Genomic DNA, 18,757 nt, shown 5'->3' with positions numbered 1-18,757 from the left:
GAAAGTAATTTTACTGCTTAATTTTTTTAATTGCTCAAGAAACCTTGAAACATCTCTGTGCTTTTATCCTCCCTCACTGAAAAAAATCTGTGAATATGCATGAATATGCAGCTTGGAAATTCCACCTGCCATCCAAAAAACCTGCCATTTAACAAAATAGATCAAATCTGTCACAGATCGACACAAGTGACATTGTGGCAAAACTTTTCCTGGTACTACATCATCCCGCAATAATTTGTAAATTGAATGCAATAGGTTTAAAGTGCTAGTCTTACGAAAATGCCATAAAATCCCGTGTTTTGTGTGTGTGATATGCTCAAATAGGTTGTAAAGTTCACCGATAAATAAAAAATTGGTTCAAAAAATAATTTTTTTGCATCTGAATTCTGTTCCAAAAATCACTAAAAGCTTGTTCGCCATAAGATCGCAGCGATTTATTGGTCAGCAGCACTGCATGTGCAGAGGTGGACAAAGTACAGTGGTGCTTGAAATTTTGTGAACCTTTTAGAATTTTCTATATTTCTGCATAAATATGACCTAAAACATCATCAGATTTTCACACAAGTCCTAAAAGTAAATAAAGAGAACCCAGTTAAACAAATGAGACAAAAATATTATACTTGATCATTTATTTATTGAGGAAAATGATCCAATATCACATATCTGTGAGTGGCAAAAGTATGTGAACCTCTAGGATTAGCAATTCATTTGAAGGTGAAATTAGAGTCAGGTGTTTTCAATCAATGGGATGACAATCAGGTGTGAGTGGGCACCCTGTTTTATTTAAAGAACCGGGATCTATCAAAGTCTGATCTTCACAACACATGTTTGTGGAAGTGTATCATGGCACGAACAAAAGAGATTTCTGAGGACCTCAGAAAAAGCGTTGTTGATGCTCATCAGGCTGGAAAAGGTTACAAAACCATCTCTAAAGAGTTCGGACTCCACCAATCCACAGTCAGACAGATTGTGTACAAATGGAGGAAATTCAAGACCATTATTACCCTCCCCAGGAGTGGTCGACCAACAAAGATCACTCCAAGAGCAAGGCGCGTAATAGTCGACAAGGTCACAAAGGACCCCAGGGTAACTTCTAAGCAACTGAAGGCCTCTCTCACATTGGCTAATGTTAATGTTCATGAGTCCACCATCAGGAGAACACTGAACAACAATGATGTGCCTGTCAGGGTTGCAAGGAGAAAACCACTGCTCTCCAAAAAGGACATTGCTGCACGTCTGCAGTTTGCTAAAGATCACATGGACAAGCCAGAAGGCTATTGGAAAAATTTTTGTAGACGGATGAGACCAAAACAGAACTTTTTTGTTGAAATGAGAAGCATTATGTTTGGAGAAAGGAAAACACTGCATTCCAGCATAAGAACCTTATCCCATCTGTGAAACATGGTGGTGGTAGTATCATGGTTTGGGCCTATTTTGCTGCATCTGGGCCAGGATGGCTTGCCATCATTAATGGAACGATGAATTCTGAATTATACCAGCGAATTCTAAAGGAAAATGTCAGGACATCTGTCCATGAACTGAATCTCGAGAAGGTGGGTCATGCAGCAAGACAACGACCCTAAGCACACAAGTCATTCTACCAAAGAATGGTTAAAGAAGAATAAAGTTAATGTTTTGGAATGGCCAAGTCAAAGTCCTGACCTTAATCCAATCGAAATGTTGTGGAAGGACCTGAAGCGAGCAGTTCATGTGAGGAAACCCACCAACATCCCAGAGTTGAAGCTGTTCTGTACGGAGGAATGGGCTAAAATTCCTCCAAGCCGGTGTGCAGGACTGATCAACAGTTACCGGAAATGTTTAGCTGCAGTTATTGCTGCACAAGGGGGTCACAACAGATACTGAAAGCAAAGGTTCACATACTTTTGCCACTCACAAATATGTAATATTCGATCATTTTCCTCAATAAATAAATGACCAAGTATAATATTTTTGTCTCATTTGTTTAACTAAGTTCTCTTTATCTACTTTTAGGACTTGTGTGAAAATCTGATGATCTTTCAGGTCATATTTATGCAGAAATATAGAAAATTCTACAACCCCGATTCCAAAAAAGTTGGGACAAAGTACAAATTGCAAATAAAAACGGAATACAATGATGTGGAAGTTTCAAAATTCCATATTTTATTCAGAATAGAACATAGATGACATATCAAATATTTAAACTGAGAAAATGCATCATTTAAAGAGAAAAATTAGGTGATTTTAAATTTCATGACAACACATCTCAAAAAAGTTGGGACAAGGCCATGTTTACCACTGTGAGACTCCCCTTTTCTCTTTACAACAGTCTGTAAACGTCTGGGGACTGAGGAGACAAGTTGCTCAAGTTTAGGGATAGGAATGTTAACCCGTTCTTGTCTAATGTAGGATTCTAGGTGCTCAACTGTCTTAGGTCTTTTTTGTCGTATCTTCCGTTTTATGATGCGCCAAATGTTTTCTATGGGTGAAAGATCTGGACTGCAGGCTGGCCAGTTCAGTACCCGGACCCTTCTTCTATGCAGCCATGATGCTGTACTTGATGCAGTATGTGGTTTGGCATTGTCATGTTGGAAAATGCAAGGTCTTCCCTGAAAGAGACGTCGTCTGGATGGGAGCATATGTTGCTCTAGAACCTGGATATTCCTTCCAGTATTGATGGTGTCTTTCCAGATGTGTAAGCTGCCCATGCTACACGCACTAATGCAACCCCATACCATCAGAGATGCAGGCTTCTGAACTGAGCGCTGATAACAACTTGGGTCATCCTTCTCCTCTTTAGTCCGAATGACACGGCGTCCCTGATTTCCATAAAGAACTTCAAATTTTGATTCGTCTGACCACAGAACAGTTTTCCGCTTTGCCACAGTCCATTTTAAATGAGCCTTGGCCCAGAGAAGACGTCTGCACTTCTGGATCATGTTTAGATACGGCTTCTTCTTTGAACTATAGAGTTTTAGCTGGCAACGGCGGATGACACGGTGAATTGTGTTCACAGATAATGTTCTCTGGAAATATTCCTGAGCCCATTTTGTGATTTCCAATACAGAAGCATGCCTGTATGTGATGCAGTGCCGTCTAAGGGCCCGAAGATCACAGGTACCCAGTATGGTTTTCCGGCCTTGACCCTTACGCACAGAGATTCTTCCAGATTCTCTGAATCTTTTGATGATATTATGCACTGTAGATGATGATATGTTCAAACTCTTTGCAATTTTGCACTGTCGAACTCCTTTCTGATATTGCTCCACTATTTGTTGGCGCAGAATTAGGGGGATTGGTGATCCTCTTCCCATCTTTACTTCTGAGAGCCGCTGCCACTCCAAGATGCTCTTTTTATACCCAGTTATGTTAATGACCTATTGCCAATTGACCTAATGAGTTGCAATTTGGTCCTCCAGCTGTCCCTTTTTTGTACCTTTAACTCTTCCAGCCTCTTATTGCCCCTGTCCCAACTTTTTTGAGATGTGTTGCTGTTATGAAATTTCAAATGAGCCAATATTTGGCATGAAATTTCAAAATGTCTCACTTTCGACATTTGATATGTTGTCTATGTTCTACTGTGAATACAATATCAGTTTTTGAGATTTGTAAATTATTGCATTCCGTTTTTATTTACAATTTGTACTTTGTCCCAACTTTTTTGGAATCGGGGTTGTAAAGGGTTCACAAACTTTCAAGCACCACTGTACCTAACTTCATGACTTACGTCAAAGTACAGACCCCACTGGTCAAATATTACTCCGATACAAGTGATACAGTCAAATTTTTACTTCCGTTAAAGTACTTGCTTTTAAAAATACTTAAGTATTAAAAGTACATTTTCTGTCAACGCATTGTTGTATTATTGCCACAACGCTTACAAAACCTCATGCTTCTGAAACAACCTTCTGGATTTACTGACTAGCTGGTAGAACCTGTAGAATAAACACCTTTAATCACAGATAAACATAGATTTCTACATTCTGTTTATTTGGCAAGATTATGCTAAAATATATTTCTGAAAGGACTTCAAATTAGTCAACATTATTCATGTTAGTGTAACTCCGTTTTTACATGCTAACTAACAGTGTCCAAGTTAACTAGCTATATGCTATTGTTAGCTGTGGACAAGGCGATGGCAAATTGGTGGACAAATCCATAGAAAGTCATTTGACTAACCAGACTGCATAGCTATTGCAACATTATCGCTAGTTCTAAAAGCACAGACAACGTCACTGCAAGCTTTCTCTTGGAATAAAACGGTTTCAGACCTCAATATGCTTCCGCATGTTGGGCGGCAAGTTTTTGTAGGCTGTGATGTGGTTCGTTTTAGGCAAACAAAGCAAACAATTAAAACGAAATGAATCTTTAATCCTGTCAGAAAACTGAAACATGGATTCCGGGTATGGCCCTGGGTGCATTCATTCCCCAGAAGAACCGCCTCTTTCCATTCTGCCACTGACTGATCGTGTTCAAATAACGCTGCTGAGAAATCACTGAACTTGATTTTATACTATCTATGGACTTGAACCTAATGATTACTCATAGACTGTCTCAGTGTCACCTACGGAAAAAAAACCAATCACGTTTTAGAAAAGAAAAGAAAAAACATCCATTTTCAAAGCTGCTTCATAGTAATGAGTAACGAGGACCTTGACAGAAATGTAGTGGAGTGAAAAGTATGATATTTGCCTTTCAAATGTACTGAAGTTAAAGTCATCTCATCTCATCTCATTATCTCTAGCCGCTTTATCCTGTTCTACAGGGTCGCAGGCAAGCTGGAGCCTATCCCAGCTGACTACGGGCGAAAGGCGGGGTACACCCTGGACAAGTCGCCAGGTCATCACAGGGCTGACACACAGACACAGACAACCATTCACACTCACATTCACACCTACGGTCAATTTAGAGTCACCAGTTAACCTAACCTGAATGTCTTTGGACTGTGGGGGAAACCGGAGCACCCGGAGGAAACCCACGCGGACACGGGGAGAACATGCAAACTCCGCACAGAAAGGCCCTCGCCGGCCACGGGGCTCAAACCCGGACCTTCTTGCTGTGAGGCGACAGCGCTAACCACTACACCACCGTGCCACCCCAAGTTCAAGTCATAAGTTTCCAAAAAAAAAATACTTGAGTAAAGTACAGATACTCAAAAAGTGTACTCAAGTAAATGTACTTCGTTACTGTCCAGCTCTGTGCATGTGTGACGTCATACAGTATGCGCAACTGCCTTCTTTTGTAAAGCTCTTTACACAACTTTACGACAACAAGGACGAAGAAGTGACTCAGAGTAAGCATGTTTTGGTTTGCTTTTAGATCAGTAATTGTCTGTCATCTATCTAAGTATTATATTTGCAGGGGTGATAGCGTTCCGGCGCGCCGGATTTCCGGCGCGCCGTGGCTGGGGAAAAAAAAAAATCTAGTTCGCCCATTGTCCTGTGTCATTCTGAGATGCGCAGATAGACAGTAAAGGGAATTCGGAATTCCCTTTACTGTCTATCTGCGCATCTCAGAATGACACAGGACAATGGGCGAACTAGATTTTTTATTTTTTTTTTCCCCAGCCACGGCGCGCCGGAAATCGGGCGCGGCGCCGGAATGCTATTACCCCTGTATTTGGCCACATATAAACTACCCTAGAACATTATTGATCTGATGAAGGACAACTAATAAATTCAAGCGACAGCCTAAACACAAGCTCGACCCTTACTGTGTAGCGGTGAGCTCTTTGGGATGGCACTTCTGACTTTTGTTTCCAGATCGTAGGAACTGCTCCGCGTACTAGACGTCGCTCAAATCCTTCTATGTGAATTTGCCTCACAAATGTATCTTTTTCAAAATATCTGGAGCAGACACCAAACCGTCCTGTCGGCTCGAAGTTACCTCTCTTTGTCTGTACAAATCGAACTCATTCATTCCGTAAGTGTCCTGCTGACTTCGGGCTATAATGGATTGAAATTCTGCTTTTTTTATCGTCTACACTTGAACAGCCTTGAACGACACACCTCTTAGGAGGCATCCTTTGGTTTTAATTTTGCTTTGGAATAAAAAAAATCATTAAAAACGTGCTACATTTTGCAAAAGCCGGAAATGCCACGAACTTGCAAGCGTTGCGCATATGATGTCACTTCCTTTGAATTACTTACCAGGAACGCGTTTGTGTAATGGCGGACTCAAAGAGCCAAACTTTACCCGCTAAATAGAACATGTTCCCGGTCTTGTATTAAAATACAATTTAGACAGTCAACTATTTAACATGTCTAGTTTTGTGAGGTATAATTTCCAGTGGTGATGTCATTTTTGCAAGACTAACACTTTAAGCTGTTCAGCTGATAGCTAACTGAGCTCATACGTAACGTTCCCTGAATCAGTTTCTTAATGTGATACGAAGAAAGTGTCTGCCTTAAATGGATATATATATCCATTTAAAGCAGACACTTTCTTCGTATCACATTAAGAAACTGATTCAGGGCGGCACGGTGGTGTAGTGGTTAGCGCTGTCGCCTCACAGCAAGAAGGTCCGGGTTCGAGCCCCGTGGCCGGCGAGGGCCTTTCTGTGCGGAGTTTGCATGTTCTCCCCGTGTCCGCGTGGGTTTCCTCCGGGTGCTCCGGTTTCCCCCACAGTCCAAAGACATGCAGGTTAGGTTAACTGGTGACTCTAAATTGAGCGTAGGTGTGAATGTGAGTGTGAATGATTGTCTGTGTCTATGTGTCAGCCCTGTGATGACCTGGTGACTTGTCCAGGGTGTACCCCGCCTTTCGCCCATAGTCAGCTGGGATAGGCTCCAGCTTGCCTGCGACCCTGTAGAACAGGATAAAGCAGCTAGAGATAATGAGATGAGATGAGAAATTTGCTTTGTTAACAAATCTGACCCAAACATGTATTTATACCTTCAGAATCAGTCATCAGTGAAGTCATGGGTACTTTAATGAGTACAGTTTTAGCCACATTTTACTATATGCTTCTATCTCATGATTTTGCTTCCAACAAACTTGCTTAACAAATGATCAAAAGCAGTCTAGTTCCAACAAACTAACCTAACGCTGGCCCTTTGGCAGGAATCCCACAGGAAGCCAGATAAAACTAATTACCACAATCCCGCAGACTAAAGGATTCCATTTGATCAAAGTTTATTCTCATATCTTCTTTAAGTAATTAAATGAGCCATGTTGATATTTTAATCATGCCATAATAAGGGGGTTAACACGGAGCTTTCTCTCAATTAGCTGGTCCAATTATGCCATAGGCCCCGAAGAGCAGCTTTGTCTGAGCGTTACTAAGCAGACAGAATGCAACGCTTACCTGCTGAAAAGGATTGGGGAGAGTCTGGCTGCAGTAAAGGTAGTAATGGGTTACATCTGTAAGACACAGGAAGAAAAAGAGGGTTTTTTTTTAAACAACGTTCATTTCTATTGCTCACATGTGCTTATTTTAATAAACTCTCTACAAATGAACTGACTCATGGTGTAGAAGACATTGTGTATTAATCCCTAGATCTGTGCTGCAGGAAACTCGACTAAACCCACTTACCTTCACTCAGGAAGTCCTTTGTTTGATTCACAATAAATTTGTCAGGGGCCACACAAAAGTCACTGGCACCCTAGGAAATGAAAAGTAAAGTGAATTATCATGCTGAATGTCCATATCAGAAAAGGTTTACGTGCACGAGACAGTCAGTTAACTGATATGTATGTGGGAGAGAGATAAGCAATGCAATAACCCATGTAAATACTGCATAAATAACTCCTCTCAGGAATTTTAGAGAAACAGATGTGTGTCATTTAGTGAATGTTAGTTGTTTTGTACATTCCATAGCCTAGGCCCAAAAGGTTAATATCATCCATCTCCAGAGTTGTGTATACGAGAGTCAGCCAAGGATGTGCATGTGTAATAAAAGAGGAAGCCATTTATAAGCAAGGTAATGGAAAATTTTATAAATAACTTCTCCTGAGCTTTCAGAGATGCTGATGCTTGTATTAAACAGAAGTTAAGGAATGTTGGGTGTGTTGTAGATTCAGAGCATTTGAGCCACTAAAAACCCAAACATTTGTTGTCACTGTGCTGCACTATTGGAGACTTGCCACATGCCATATTCAACATTACACAAAGAGAAAAGCCATGCAGAGAACCCCAAAACCAACTGTAGTTACACTCAAATGGAGAGTTCACTCTTCATGGCAAAAACTAATCAAATCAATAGTACAACTGTGTCCTGAGATCCAACTTTGGCAATCAAAGACGCAATTATCTGAAAGAAAACTGTTCACATACAAGTGAAGGACATTTAGAATACATTAGTATACAATTACACTAGTGGCCTCACGGGGTGATAAAGAAAGAAGTAGAAATGTAATATCAACATAAATTTAAGTGAAAACCAATGTTTTTTCAGGAGAGTTCATGTTTGAACATATACCTGTCGTCATTTCATTGTCAGTGTAACATTAATTTTATTCCACTGTGCGATACTGGAAAATTTATTTCATTTCACTTTCCTAAACTGCTGTCAATATGCATGAGGTAGAATTAAGTGTCTGCATTACTGAAATCTCACAGACAGAATTAATATATCGCAAGCCAACAGAGATCAAAAGAATACACTGCATCGGAAAACAGTCTTAAAATTACCTTAAATGAGAGAGTAAGTGTCCAAAGTCTCAGCACATTACAGTGTTTGTTCTTTAATCTCAAAGGTTAATTCAAAACTATATTTCAATCTAAGACATTTTATCATTACCTTATTTATTATGAAAGAAAGTGGTTTTGGGGTGGCACAGTGGTGTAGTGGTTAGCGCTGTCGCCTCACAGCAAGAAGGTCCTGGGTTCGAGCCCCGTGGCCGGCTCTGTGTGGCCTTTCTGTGCGGAGTTTGCATGTTCTCCCCGTGTCCGCGTGGGTTTCCCCCACAGTCCAAAGACATGCAGGTTAGGTTAACTGGTGACTCTAAATTGACCGTAGGTGTGAATGTGAGTGTGAATGGTTGTCTGTGTCTATGTGTCAGCCCTGTGATGACCTGGCGACTTGTCCAGGGTGTACCCCGCCTTTCGCCCGAAGTCAGCTGAGATAGGCTCCAGCTTGCCTGCAACCCTGTAGAAGGATAAAGCGGCTACAGATAATGAGATGAGAATGAGAAAGTGGTTTTCTTTGTGCATGCCCTACTTGAACAGAGCCATGTGAGCTATGGCAAGCGACTGCAATCTGACTGTAAAAAAAAAAAAAAAAAGTAATAATATTTATCAATGTCTCAAAGTGCGTGAGTGTATATATACACACACATACACACACACACACACTCTGTGGTCGGCATGAAGCTGGACTCTCTGGTGACGGTGGCAGAGAAGAGGACGATGGACAAAATACTGAACATCATGGACGATGCTAGTCACCCTCTGCACACCGTCATCAGCAACCACAGGAGCCTGTTCAGTGACAGAATGCTCCTTCCCAAGTGCAGGACGAACAGACTTAAAAACTCCTTTGTCCCTCACGCCATCAGACTGTACAACTGCTCTCTGGGGGGGAGGAGGGGTAACAGGAGGACAGAGGACGGGAAGGGAAGGAGCAGTAGCTTAGCCTGACAATAAGCAATACCGGACAATGTGCAATATAATGTGCAATACCTCTTCTGTTGGCCTTTTTTTTTCCTTCCCCATATCTTATTCTTATTCTTTTTTATACTTGTATATGTAAATACCTAATTTCATTTAATTTATCTAGACGTTTTCTCTATTTCTATTCTTTGTTTATCCTGTAATGATGCTACTGGAATTTTACAGTGGGGGGATAGTCCTCTGGTAACCATGAGAATTTGACTCCCCACTCACATCTGTATTGCAGCGTGCCTTGCCAGACAGCAGTAGGTACCATTTTTACGATGGTCTTTGGTATGACCAGACCGCGAGTAGAACTCGCGATCAAGAGGCGGACATGCTAACCACTAGGCCAACTCGTGGTCAGTTTTATATATGTACACACACACATTCACTGGATATAAGCAATCGCATGTTCCAATTGGCTATGCTACTACTAGGCTATCAGCTCAAATACCGTGAGTAGAGAAAAAAAATGGCAGCGCGTGTTGCTGAACCAATGTGTATATATATCCATCCATTATCTGTAGCCACTTATCCTGTACAGGGTCGCAGGCAAGCTGGAGCCTATCCCAGCTGACTATAGGTGAGAGGCAGGGTACACCCTGGACAAGCCGCTAGGTCATCGCAGGGCTGACACATAGAGACACACAACCATTCACATCTATGGTCAATTTAGAGCCACCAATTAACCTAACCTGCATGTCTTTGGACTGTGGGGGAAACCGGAGCACCCGGAGGAAACCCACGCAGACACGGGGAGAACATACAAACTCCACACAGAAAAGACCCTTGTTGGCCACTGGGCCTGAACCCAGGACCTTCTTGCTGTGAGGCGACAGTGCTAACCACTACACCACCGTGCCAACCTCTCTACACACACACACACACGCTTTATCAGTTTTTCTACATTTAACATATAGGGGAAAATCCAAGTGGTCAGATGTCCCACACAGTTCCTGTGCTAGATGACCAGAGATGACCTATTAACGTTCTCTTTAAACTGTCCAAAATATATCCAGAATTGCTGTCCTCAAAAGAGTCCTCATGAGACAGCTGAGAAATTTACTTAGTTTTTGGTAAGTACTTACTGTATTATAATACTAAATTCCTGCCTGGACTAGACTGCTGTGTATGCTGATGTGTATGACTCTTGCCCAGCCTGAATCCTGCTGCCAGGCCAAAACTCCTAACACTTCTTAAAATTTCAATCAGGTTTTATTGAGTTTTATATAAAGAAACAGAAAATCCAATATTCTATCCACCCAAGTCACAAAACAGAAGAAGAAAGTAATAAAAATAAAATTGTGCTCATCTCCTACAGCTTCCAAATGTATCTGGAATACAACAGGCTATTTCTTACCACAAAATAACTTTTACCTTTGGACTTTAGCGTTGCTGGAAGAGCCAAAAACTACTGCAACTCAAAGTGAAGAGAGTCAGTTTGGTCTTGTCAGGTTGTAGGGTTCCCATGTGCAACCAACTACAACAAGAAGACAGAGCCATCTATATCCCCCGCCCTATAAAGTTAGGTCCATAAATATTTGGACAGAGACAACATTTTTCTAATTTTGGTTCTGTACATTACCACAATGGATTTTGAACAAAACAATTCAGATGCAGTTGAAGTTCAGACTTTCAGCTTTAATTCAGTGGGTTGAACAAAATTATTGCATAAAAATGTGAGGAACTAAAGCATTTTTTAAACACAATCCCTTCATTTCAGGGGCTCAAAAGTAATTGGACAAATTAAATAATTGTAAATAAAATGTTCATTTCTAATACTTGGTTGAAAACCCTTTGTTGGCAATGACTGCCTGAAGTCTTGAACTCATGGACATCACCAGACGCTGTGTTTCCTCCTTTTTAATGCTCTGCCAGGCCTTTACTGCAGCGGTTTTCAGTTGCTGTTTGTTTGTGGGCCTTTCTGTCTGAAGTTTAGTCTTTAACAAGTGAAATGCATGCTCAATTGGGTTGAGATCAGGTGACTTACTTGGCCATTCAAGAATAGTCCACTTCTTTGCTTTAATAAACTCCTGGGTTGCTTTGGCTTTATGTTTTGGGTTATTGTCCATCAGTATCATGAAACGCAGACCAATCAGTTTGGCTGCATTTGGTTGGATTTGAGCACACAGTATGTCTCTGAATACCTCAGAATTCATCTGGCTGCTTCTGTCCTGTGTCACATTATCAATAAACACTAGTAACCCAGTGCCACTAGCAGCCATGCATGCCCAAGCCATCACACTGCCTCCGCCGTGTTTTACAGATGATGTGGTATGCTTTGGATCATGAGCTGTACCATGCCTTCGCCATATTTTTTCTTGCCATCGTTCTGGTAGAGGTTGATCTTGGTTTCATCTGTCCAAAGAATGTTCTTCCAGAACTGTGCTGGCTTTTTTAGATGCTTTTTTAGCAAAGTCCAATCTAGCCTTTTTATTCTTGAGGCTTATGAGTGGCTTGCACTGTGCAGTGAACCCTCTGTATTTACTTTCATGCAGTCTTCTCTTTATGGTAGATTTGGATATTGATACGCCTACCTCCTGGAGAGTGTTGTTCACTTGGTTGGCTGTTGTGAAGGGGTTTCTCTTCACCATGGAAATTATTCTGTGATCATCCACCACTGTTGTCTTCTGTGGGTGTCCAGGTCTTTTTGCATTGATGAGTTCACCAGTGCTTTCTTTCTTTCTCAGGATGTACCAAACTGTAGATTTTGCCACTCCTAATATTGCAGCAATTTCTCAGATGGGTTTTTTTGCAGCTTAAGGATGGCTTGTTTCACCTGCATGGAGAGCTCCTTTGACCGCATATTTTCTTCACAGCAAAATCTTCCAAATGCAAGCACCACACCTCAAATCAACTCCAGGCCTTTAATCTGCTTAATTGAGAATGACATAACGAAGGAATTTCCCACACCTGCCCATGAAATAGCCTTGGAGTCAATTGTCCAATTACTTTTGGTCCCTTTAAAAACAGGGTGGCACATGTTAAGGAGCTGAAACTCCTAAACCCTTCATCCAGTTTTAATGTGGATACCCTCAAATGAAAGCTGAAAGTCTGAACTTTATGTCCATGTCCATTATATAACTATAACTTGAATATGTTTCAGTAAACAGGTAAAAAAACGAAATTTGTGTAAGTGTCCAAATATATATGGACCTAACTGTATACCAACTACCGGTATATGCCAAGTTTCAAGATATTATTTGTCACATTTTTCAAGTTCTGCTGCAGGAAACCAACCCTACCTCTTTACACTGACCTCAGCAGCCCATGGCATAAACCCACCGGACCTTTGATCCAGGTGAGCTAAAAATTACAATTTCTCACATTTCTTCATATCAAAACACACATATACATTACTTAATCAACACATATAGCAGCTTTCAAGACCATACCACTCACAATTTTCAAGTTCTGCTCCGGTAACAAAACCTGCCCCTAAGACTAACCTGAGAGACTAAGTCTGAAAGTGTTTCCATGGAAACATGAAAAATTTAAATTTCTTGAATTTCTTAGTGTGAAAAGGCACATCTACATCACCTTGTTAACATGTATACCAAGTTTCAAATCCGTATCATGAATAATTTTGGATATATGCTCCAGAAATGAACATTGCTCTCAGAAACTAAGTCAAAATCTATTTTTTATGTAAAAATTTGAAAAATACTTTTTTTTCAAAAATCCAACATAGCAAAAGGCACCAGTTCACATGTTGCTTGATATATATACAACATTTCATGAAGATATCTTCAGTAGTTTTAAAGATACGGCCTGGAAAAAAAACGTGACCAGACAGACGGAACCCGTTTCTATCTCCCCCACCAAACTTTGTTTGGGTGGGGGATAATGATCCACATGCTGTTCCAAAAAAGAAAGAGATAGAAACCTAAGCCAACATACAACACCAGGCAGCATTATGACAGATGGTCGTAACATTAGCCAAAATGTACTTTTGTTAAATCAGGAACAAACACTAAATATAGCCACAAGCAGTGATGACAGGCCCTCACACCTCTGGTGTGATCACCAGACAATTAAAATTAACACAACACGATAATTAAAAGAGTTTGCTTTTTAGGAAACATGCAAAATGCCTCCTGACGTCAGTGAATTAACAACATTGCGAATGGGCTCTAATAACATAAACCAAAATGGCGACCCTTGTCTGGAGTGGGGTTCAACTCCCCGCTGTGCCCTTGTTTATAAAAGTGGCAACAGTATTATATACATTTTCTTACCATTTCATGATTCTAAATAAAACTGCAAGAAAAAGGAAAACCTTTTAATCTATCAATCTTATTACCCTCAATGGCTGCATTCACTGACACCTGATCTTTATACTTCATCTGTTCATGTAGCCTACAATAGTACCATAACCACTTATATTATATAGACATGAGTGTTTTACTGGGAAATACACAATGCGTGTTTTTCATATGAGCTACATCCGGGACATGGAGATTCAAAACTGTGACCTATGTCACTCGTGAGGCAATCGATTAATTGTTTTGATAAATTTGGGTACTTTTTTTTGTGAAGGTGTCTATATAATAAAAAGAAAATCACACATTGGCTTGAAGATATGAAGTTTATCTTCCAGGCATGACAACAGCAAATATATTCCATTCAGCTAGCTTGATACTGAAGGAGTCAAAGACGAGTTCAGTTTCATGCTTGGTGAATGGAATATGTCTGATAGACCACAAAAAAAAGGCAGCCAATATTATTATGATATATACACACTCCCTTTTCCAGTTTTTCGATGTCCGTTGGTATGTTTTTCTCTTGTAAACAGAGGGGAGCCGTCAGAGCCTTCTAGGCCTTCAGAGAAGGCCCAAACCTATCAGCATTTCAAATGTTATATTTAATTGCTTTCATTCTTTCATAATTTCATGATAATTATTCTCCTCTAATTCTAGCTTGGGGTGGCATGGTGGTGTAGTGGTTAGCACTGTCGCCTCACAGCAAGAAGGTTCTGGGTTCGAGCCCAGTGGCCGAAGGGGGCCTTTCTGTGTGGAGTTTGCATGCTCTCCCAATGTCTGTGTGGGTTTCCTCTGGGTGCTCCGGTTTCCCCCACAGTCCAAAGACATGCAGGTTAAGCTAATTGGTGGCTCTAAATGATCCGTGAGTGTGAATGCCTGTTTGTCTCTGTGTGTCAGCCCTGCGATGATCTAGCGACTTGTCCAGGGTGTACCCCGCCTCTCACCCATAGTCAGCTGTGACAGACTCCAGCTTGCCTGCAACCCTGCACAGGATAAGTGGTAATGGATGAATGGAATTTTAATTTGGCCTCATTTTCTATCAAATTTGCTTCAGAAATGAAAGGGTTACTGTCCTGAAAACATTAAAATCGAGTTATCCAATGAGATTTTTTTGTTTGTTGTCTCAAGGCAGAGAAGAGTTTAGAGCTGGCGCACTCATTAGTTAGGACTTCATTGCCGGGACAGAAGGCCATGGCAGTGTATGTTAATGTAGGAAGTGACAGATGAATTAAACAAATCAGATTTTGATTTATTGTGTGAGGGATCAAAAATGTATTGCCCTCGGCCTTCTCGAAGACCAACGCAAGCTTAACCGCGAGTCAGCGCAACAGTGACGTCACCTTCCAGCCAGTGTAGCGTTCATCAGTAGTGTTAGCGAATGTGAATTAAGTAGTCAAGCCGGTGCTATCGAGAGCAAGTAGCACAGACTAACGACCAAGAAACTAAGATTTGTCTCCAGACTCTTCTTCCACACACGCTCACCACAGTATTTTTCACTCATACTTAAGCATTCACTTCCCTGTGTAATTTACTTAGTTACTTTTAAAATCAACATCGACAACTACACACGACAGAGCTACCTGACAGCCTGCTGCTAATCCCTTGCAAAATCCTTTGCCCTGTTGCTTTTTTGGTTTGTCTGGCTAAGTTTTGGCTGAGCTGAAGTCCCAGCTCTAACGATTTGCCACTGCTTGTAAATATGCATGAAGAATATCTACTGAAGTTTTGGTAGCCTTTAGGGTGTTCAATACGTCTTTAGTTTCAGTTTTCAGTTTATTTATTTCGTGCTTAAACATAGCATAACTAATCCTAGCACTGGATTAGCCTAGTCTTTCTCTTTCCTGAAGAACAAAGAAATACTTCTGCGCATGTGCAACAGAAAACTTTCTCACTGAATATTTGCATCAGCTCCGACATGTGACGTCATGTTGTCTTGACAACCATGTAATATTGTAAACCATATTCAACACTCATTCTCCATTGAGTAGAGTGATGTAATACATGTAGGATAAGTGATATGCTAACAATATTGCATGCTATCAAACCAAATGAATGAAACCCACTAGAAGGGAATAGAACACGTTTTTATTCCATTGAAAAGTGTCCTGCATGTATCATAATTAAATAATATTGGCTGGCTTTTTATCATGGTGTATCAGATATATTCCATTCAGCTAGCATGATATTGAATGAGTTGAAGACGAGTTCAGTATCACGCTAGCTGAATGGAATATATCTGATAGACCACGAAAAAAAGCCAGCCAATATTATTATTATTATAAAACATACACACTCTCTTCATATCAGCATTCTCAAAGGCCAACGCTAGCTTACCTGCAACTCAGTGCTGTTAGCGTGGCAGTCCCATTACCTTTCAGCTGGCATAGCGTTAGCGAAGGCCAACGCTAGCTTACCCGTGACTCAGTGCTGTTAGTGCGGCAGTGCAGTTACCTTCCAGCCGGTGCAGTGTTAGCAAAGGCCAACGCTAGTGCAGTCAAGCCAAATATTATTATTATTATTATTATTATTATTATTTCTCGTCTCGTCTTCTTCCGCTTTATCCGGGACCGGGTCACGGAGGCAGCAGTCTAAGCATGGAAGCCCAATCTTCCCTTTCCCCAGACACCTCGGCCAGCTCCTCGGGAAGAACACCAAGGTGTTCCCAGGCCAGCCGAGAGACATAGTCCCTCCAGCGTGTCCTGGGTCTTCCCCGGGACCTCCCCCCGGGGGGACATGCCTGGAACACCTCCCCAGGGAGGCGTCCAGGAGGCATCCGAAAAAGATGCCTGAGCCACCTCAGCTGATTCCTCTTGATGTGGAGGAGCAGCGGCTCTACTCCGAGCTCCTCCCGAGTGACTGTGCTTCTCACCCTATCTCTAAGGGAGCGCCCAGCCACCCTGCGAAGGAAACTCATTTCGGCCGCTTGTATCCGCGATCTTGTTCTTTCGGTCATTACCTAAAGCTCATGACCATAGGTGAGAGTCGGAACGTAAATCGACCGGTAAATTGAGAGCTTCGCCTTTTGGCTCAGCTCCTTCACCACGACGGACCGGTAAAGCGACCGCATCACTGCAGAGGCTGCACCAATCCGCCTGTCGATCTCACGCTCCTAGAACTGCCACCTTATTGTGGTGGAGGGGTTTGTGTACTTGAATGATCCTAGGAGCTATGTTGTCGGGGGCATTATGCCCCTGTCATGGTTTCCCAAGGCAGACAGGTCCTAGGTGACAGGCCAGACCAAGAGCAGTTAACCAAAACCCTTACGGAGAAACCATCGAGGACCGTGACGTCGCCCGGTATGGCGCAGCCGGGGCCCCACCCTGGAGCCAGGCCTGGGGTTGGGGCTCGTATGCGAGCGCTTGGTGGCCAGGCCTTTGCCCATGGGGCCCGGCTGGGCTTAGACCGAAGAGGTGACGTGGGTCCGACCTCCTGTGGGTTCACCACCCACAGAGGTAGCAGTAGGGGACTGGTGCAGTGTGGATTGGGTGGCAGTCGAAGGCAGGGGCCTCGACGACCTGATCCCCGGACACAGCGGCTAGCTGTTGGGACATGGAATATTATTATTTTCACTGTGTAATTTACTAAGTTACATTTAAAATCAACATTGACAGCTACACACAATGGAGCGACCTGGCAGCCAAAATTCTCTCAAAATCTTCCGCTTTTAACAAAGCAAACCTTGTGGCCATGTTTGTTTTCAAATTTTCACAGTTGCTCGCTAGTGTGGAACTTTTACATCTCCGACACATCTCTTTTCCAATTTTTCGATGTCCGTTGGTATGTTTTTCTCTTGTAAATATATATGAAGAATATATCATGAAGTTCTGGTAGCCTTTCGGGTGTTCAGCGCATCTTCAGTTTCAGTATATTTATTTAGCGCTCAATCCTAGCAGTAGCACTGGATTAGCCTCGTCTTTTCTTTCCCGGCGGACAAAGAAATGATTGTGCGCATGCGCAGCAGAAAAGTTGTCACTGGATAGTTGCATGAGCTCTGACATGTGACGTTGTGTTGTCTTGACAACGTGCAATATTGTAACAATATTGCACGCTCGTTCTCCATTGGAGAGAGTGGCGTAATTCATGTAGGATAAGCGATATGATAACATGCTATCAATAAACCCACTAGAAGCGAACAAAATACATGTTTTTATTCCAAGGAAAAAGTGGCCTGTATGTATAATAATTTCCGATATTTCACTCCGATGACGTCACTCCTATTGTTTTCCTGCTGTCTAGATGTGCGTTGTCAAAATGGCGAACCAGTTCAAAATTAAAATTCTTTTGATTAACTTGTGTATCTCTTTTGATGTGTCTTTATAATATTAAGAACATTACATCGTGGCATGAAGATATTAAGTTTATATAGCTGAGATGAGTGTTTTTGTCTACATCCACTCTTTTCACCAACTGGTGGCGCCATATCAAGGTGTCACTCTGGGTATGTAGATATCATCATAGCCATCATAAGCAATAACCTTTGAAGTTTGAGGCATATCAAGCAATGCATGGAGAATTTATGAGGCACTTCCTGTTTGCCAGGCAAGACATATAAATTAATCAGGTCACCATTTCAACACCTTGCAAGATATCAAAAATCCCTTTGTAATTTCCAATGGACCGTCGAGGAGGAGTATGCACAAAATCCAAAATAACTTACTTCCTGTTGGTTGTGGTTAAAGCAATGTACAAATGGGTTCGTGTTCGAGAGACCCAAATGTGTACCAAATTTGGTGCACATACATGAAACTATACGCCGGGCACAAGACTCAATTACAAATGGTGACACTTTAGAGTCACTGGGCCACACCCAGGGCCAAAGCTCTGTCCCTAAATAACGGTCACAAGTAATGATGAGTGTGCCAAATTTCATGAGTTTTTGCCCATGGGAACCATCTTCTGAAATGGTCACGTCTTGAAGAAA

The 18,757-nt window shown here is 41.7% G+C and overlaps 1 protein-coding gene across 1 annotated transcript in view; it reads right to left on the bottom strand.

Moving 5' to 3' along the window:
- The window catches only part of ttyh2l (tweety homolog 2, like), a 180,863-nt gene that overhangs the window by 24,177 nt on the left and 137,929 nt on the right, over positions 1 to 18,757 (bottom strand). The window contains exons 7-8 of the mRNA XM_060901707.1: positions 7,514 to 7,583; positions 7,286 to 7,341 (exon numbers count right to left, since the gene is read on the bottom strand). Coding sequence (XP_060757690.1) covers positions 7,286 to 7,341; positions 7,514 to 7,583 — 126 coding nt within the window. The remainder of the gene's footprint in view (positions 1 to 7,285; positions 7,342 to 7,513; positions 7,584 to 18,757) is intronic.

The sequence above is a fragment of the Neoarius graeffei genome, chromosome 20 (assembly GCF_027579695.1).
Source record: "Neoarius graeffei isolate fNeoGra1 chromosome 20, fNeoGra1.pri, whole genome shotgun sequence".
Lineage (NCBI taxonomy): Eukaryota > Metazoa > Chordata > Actinopteri > Siluriformes > Ariidae > Neoarius > Neoarius graeffei.
This window is presented reverse-complemented; position numbering and strand designations above follow the sequence as displayed.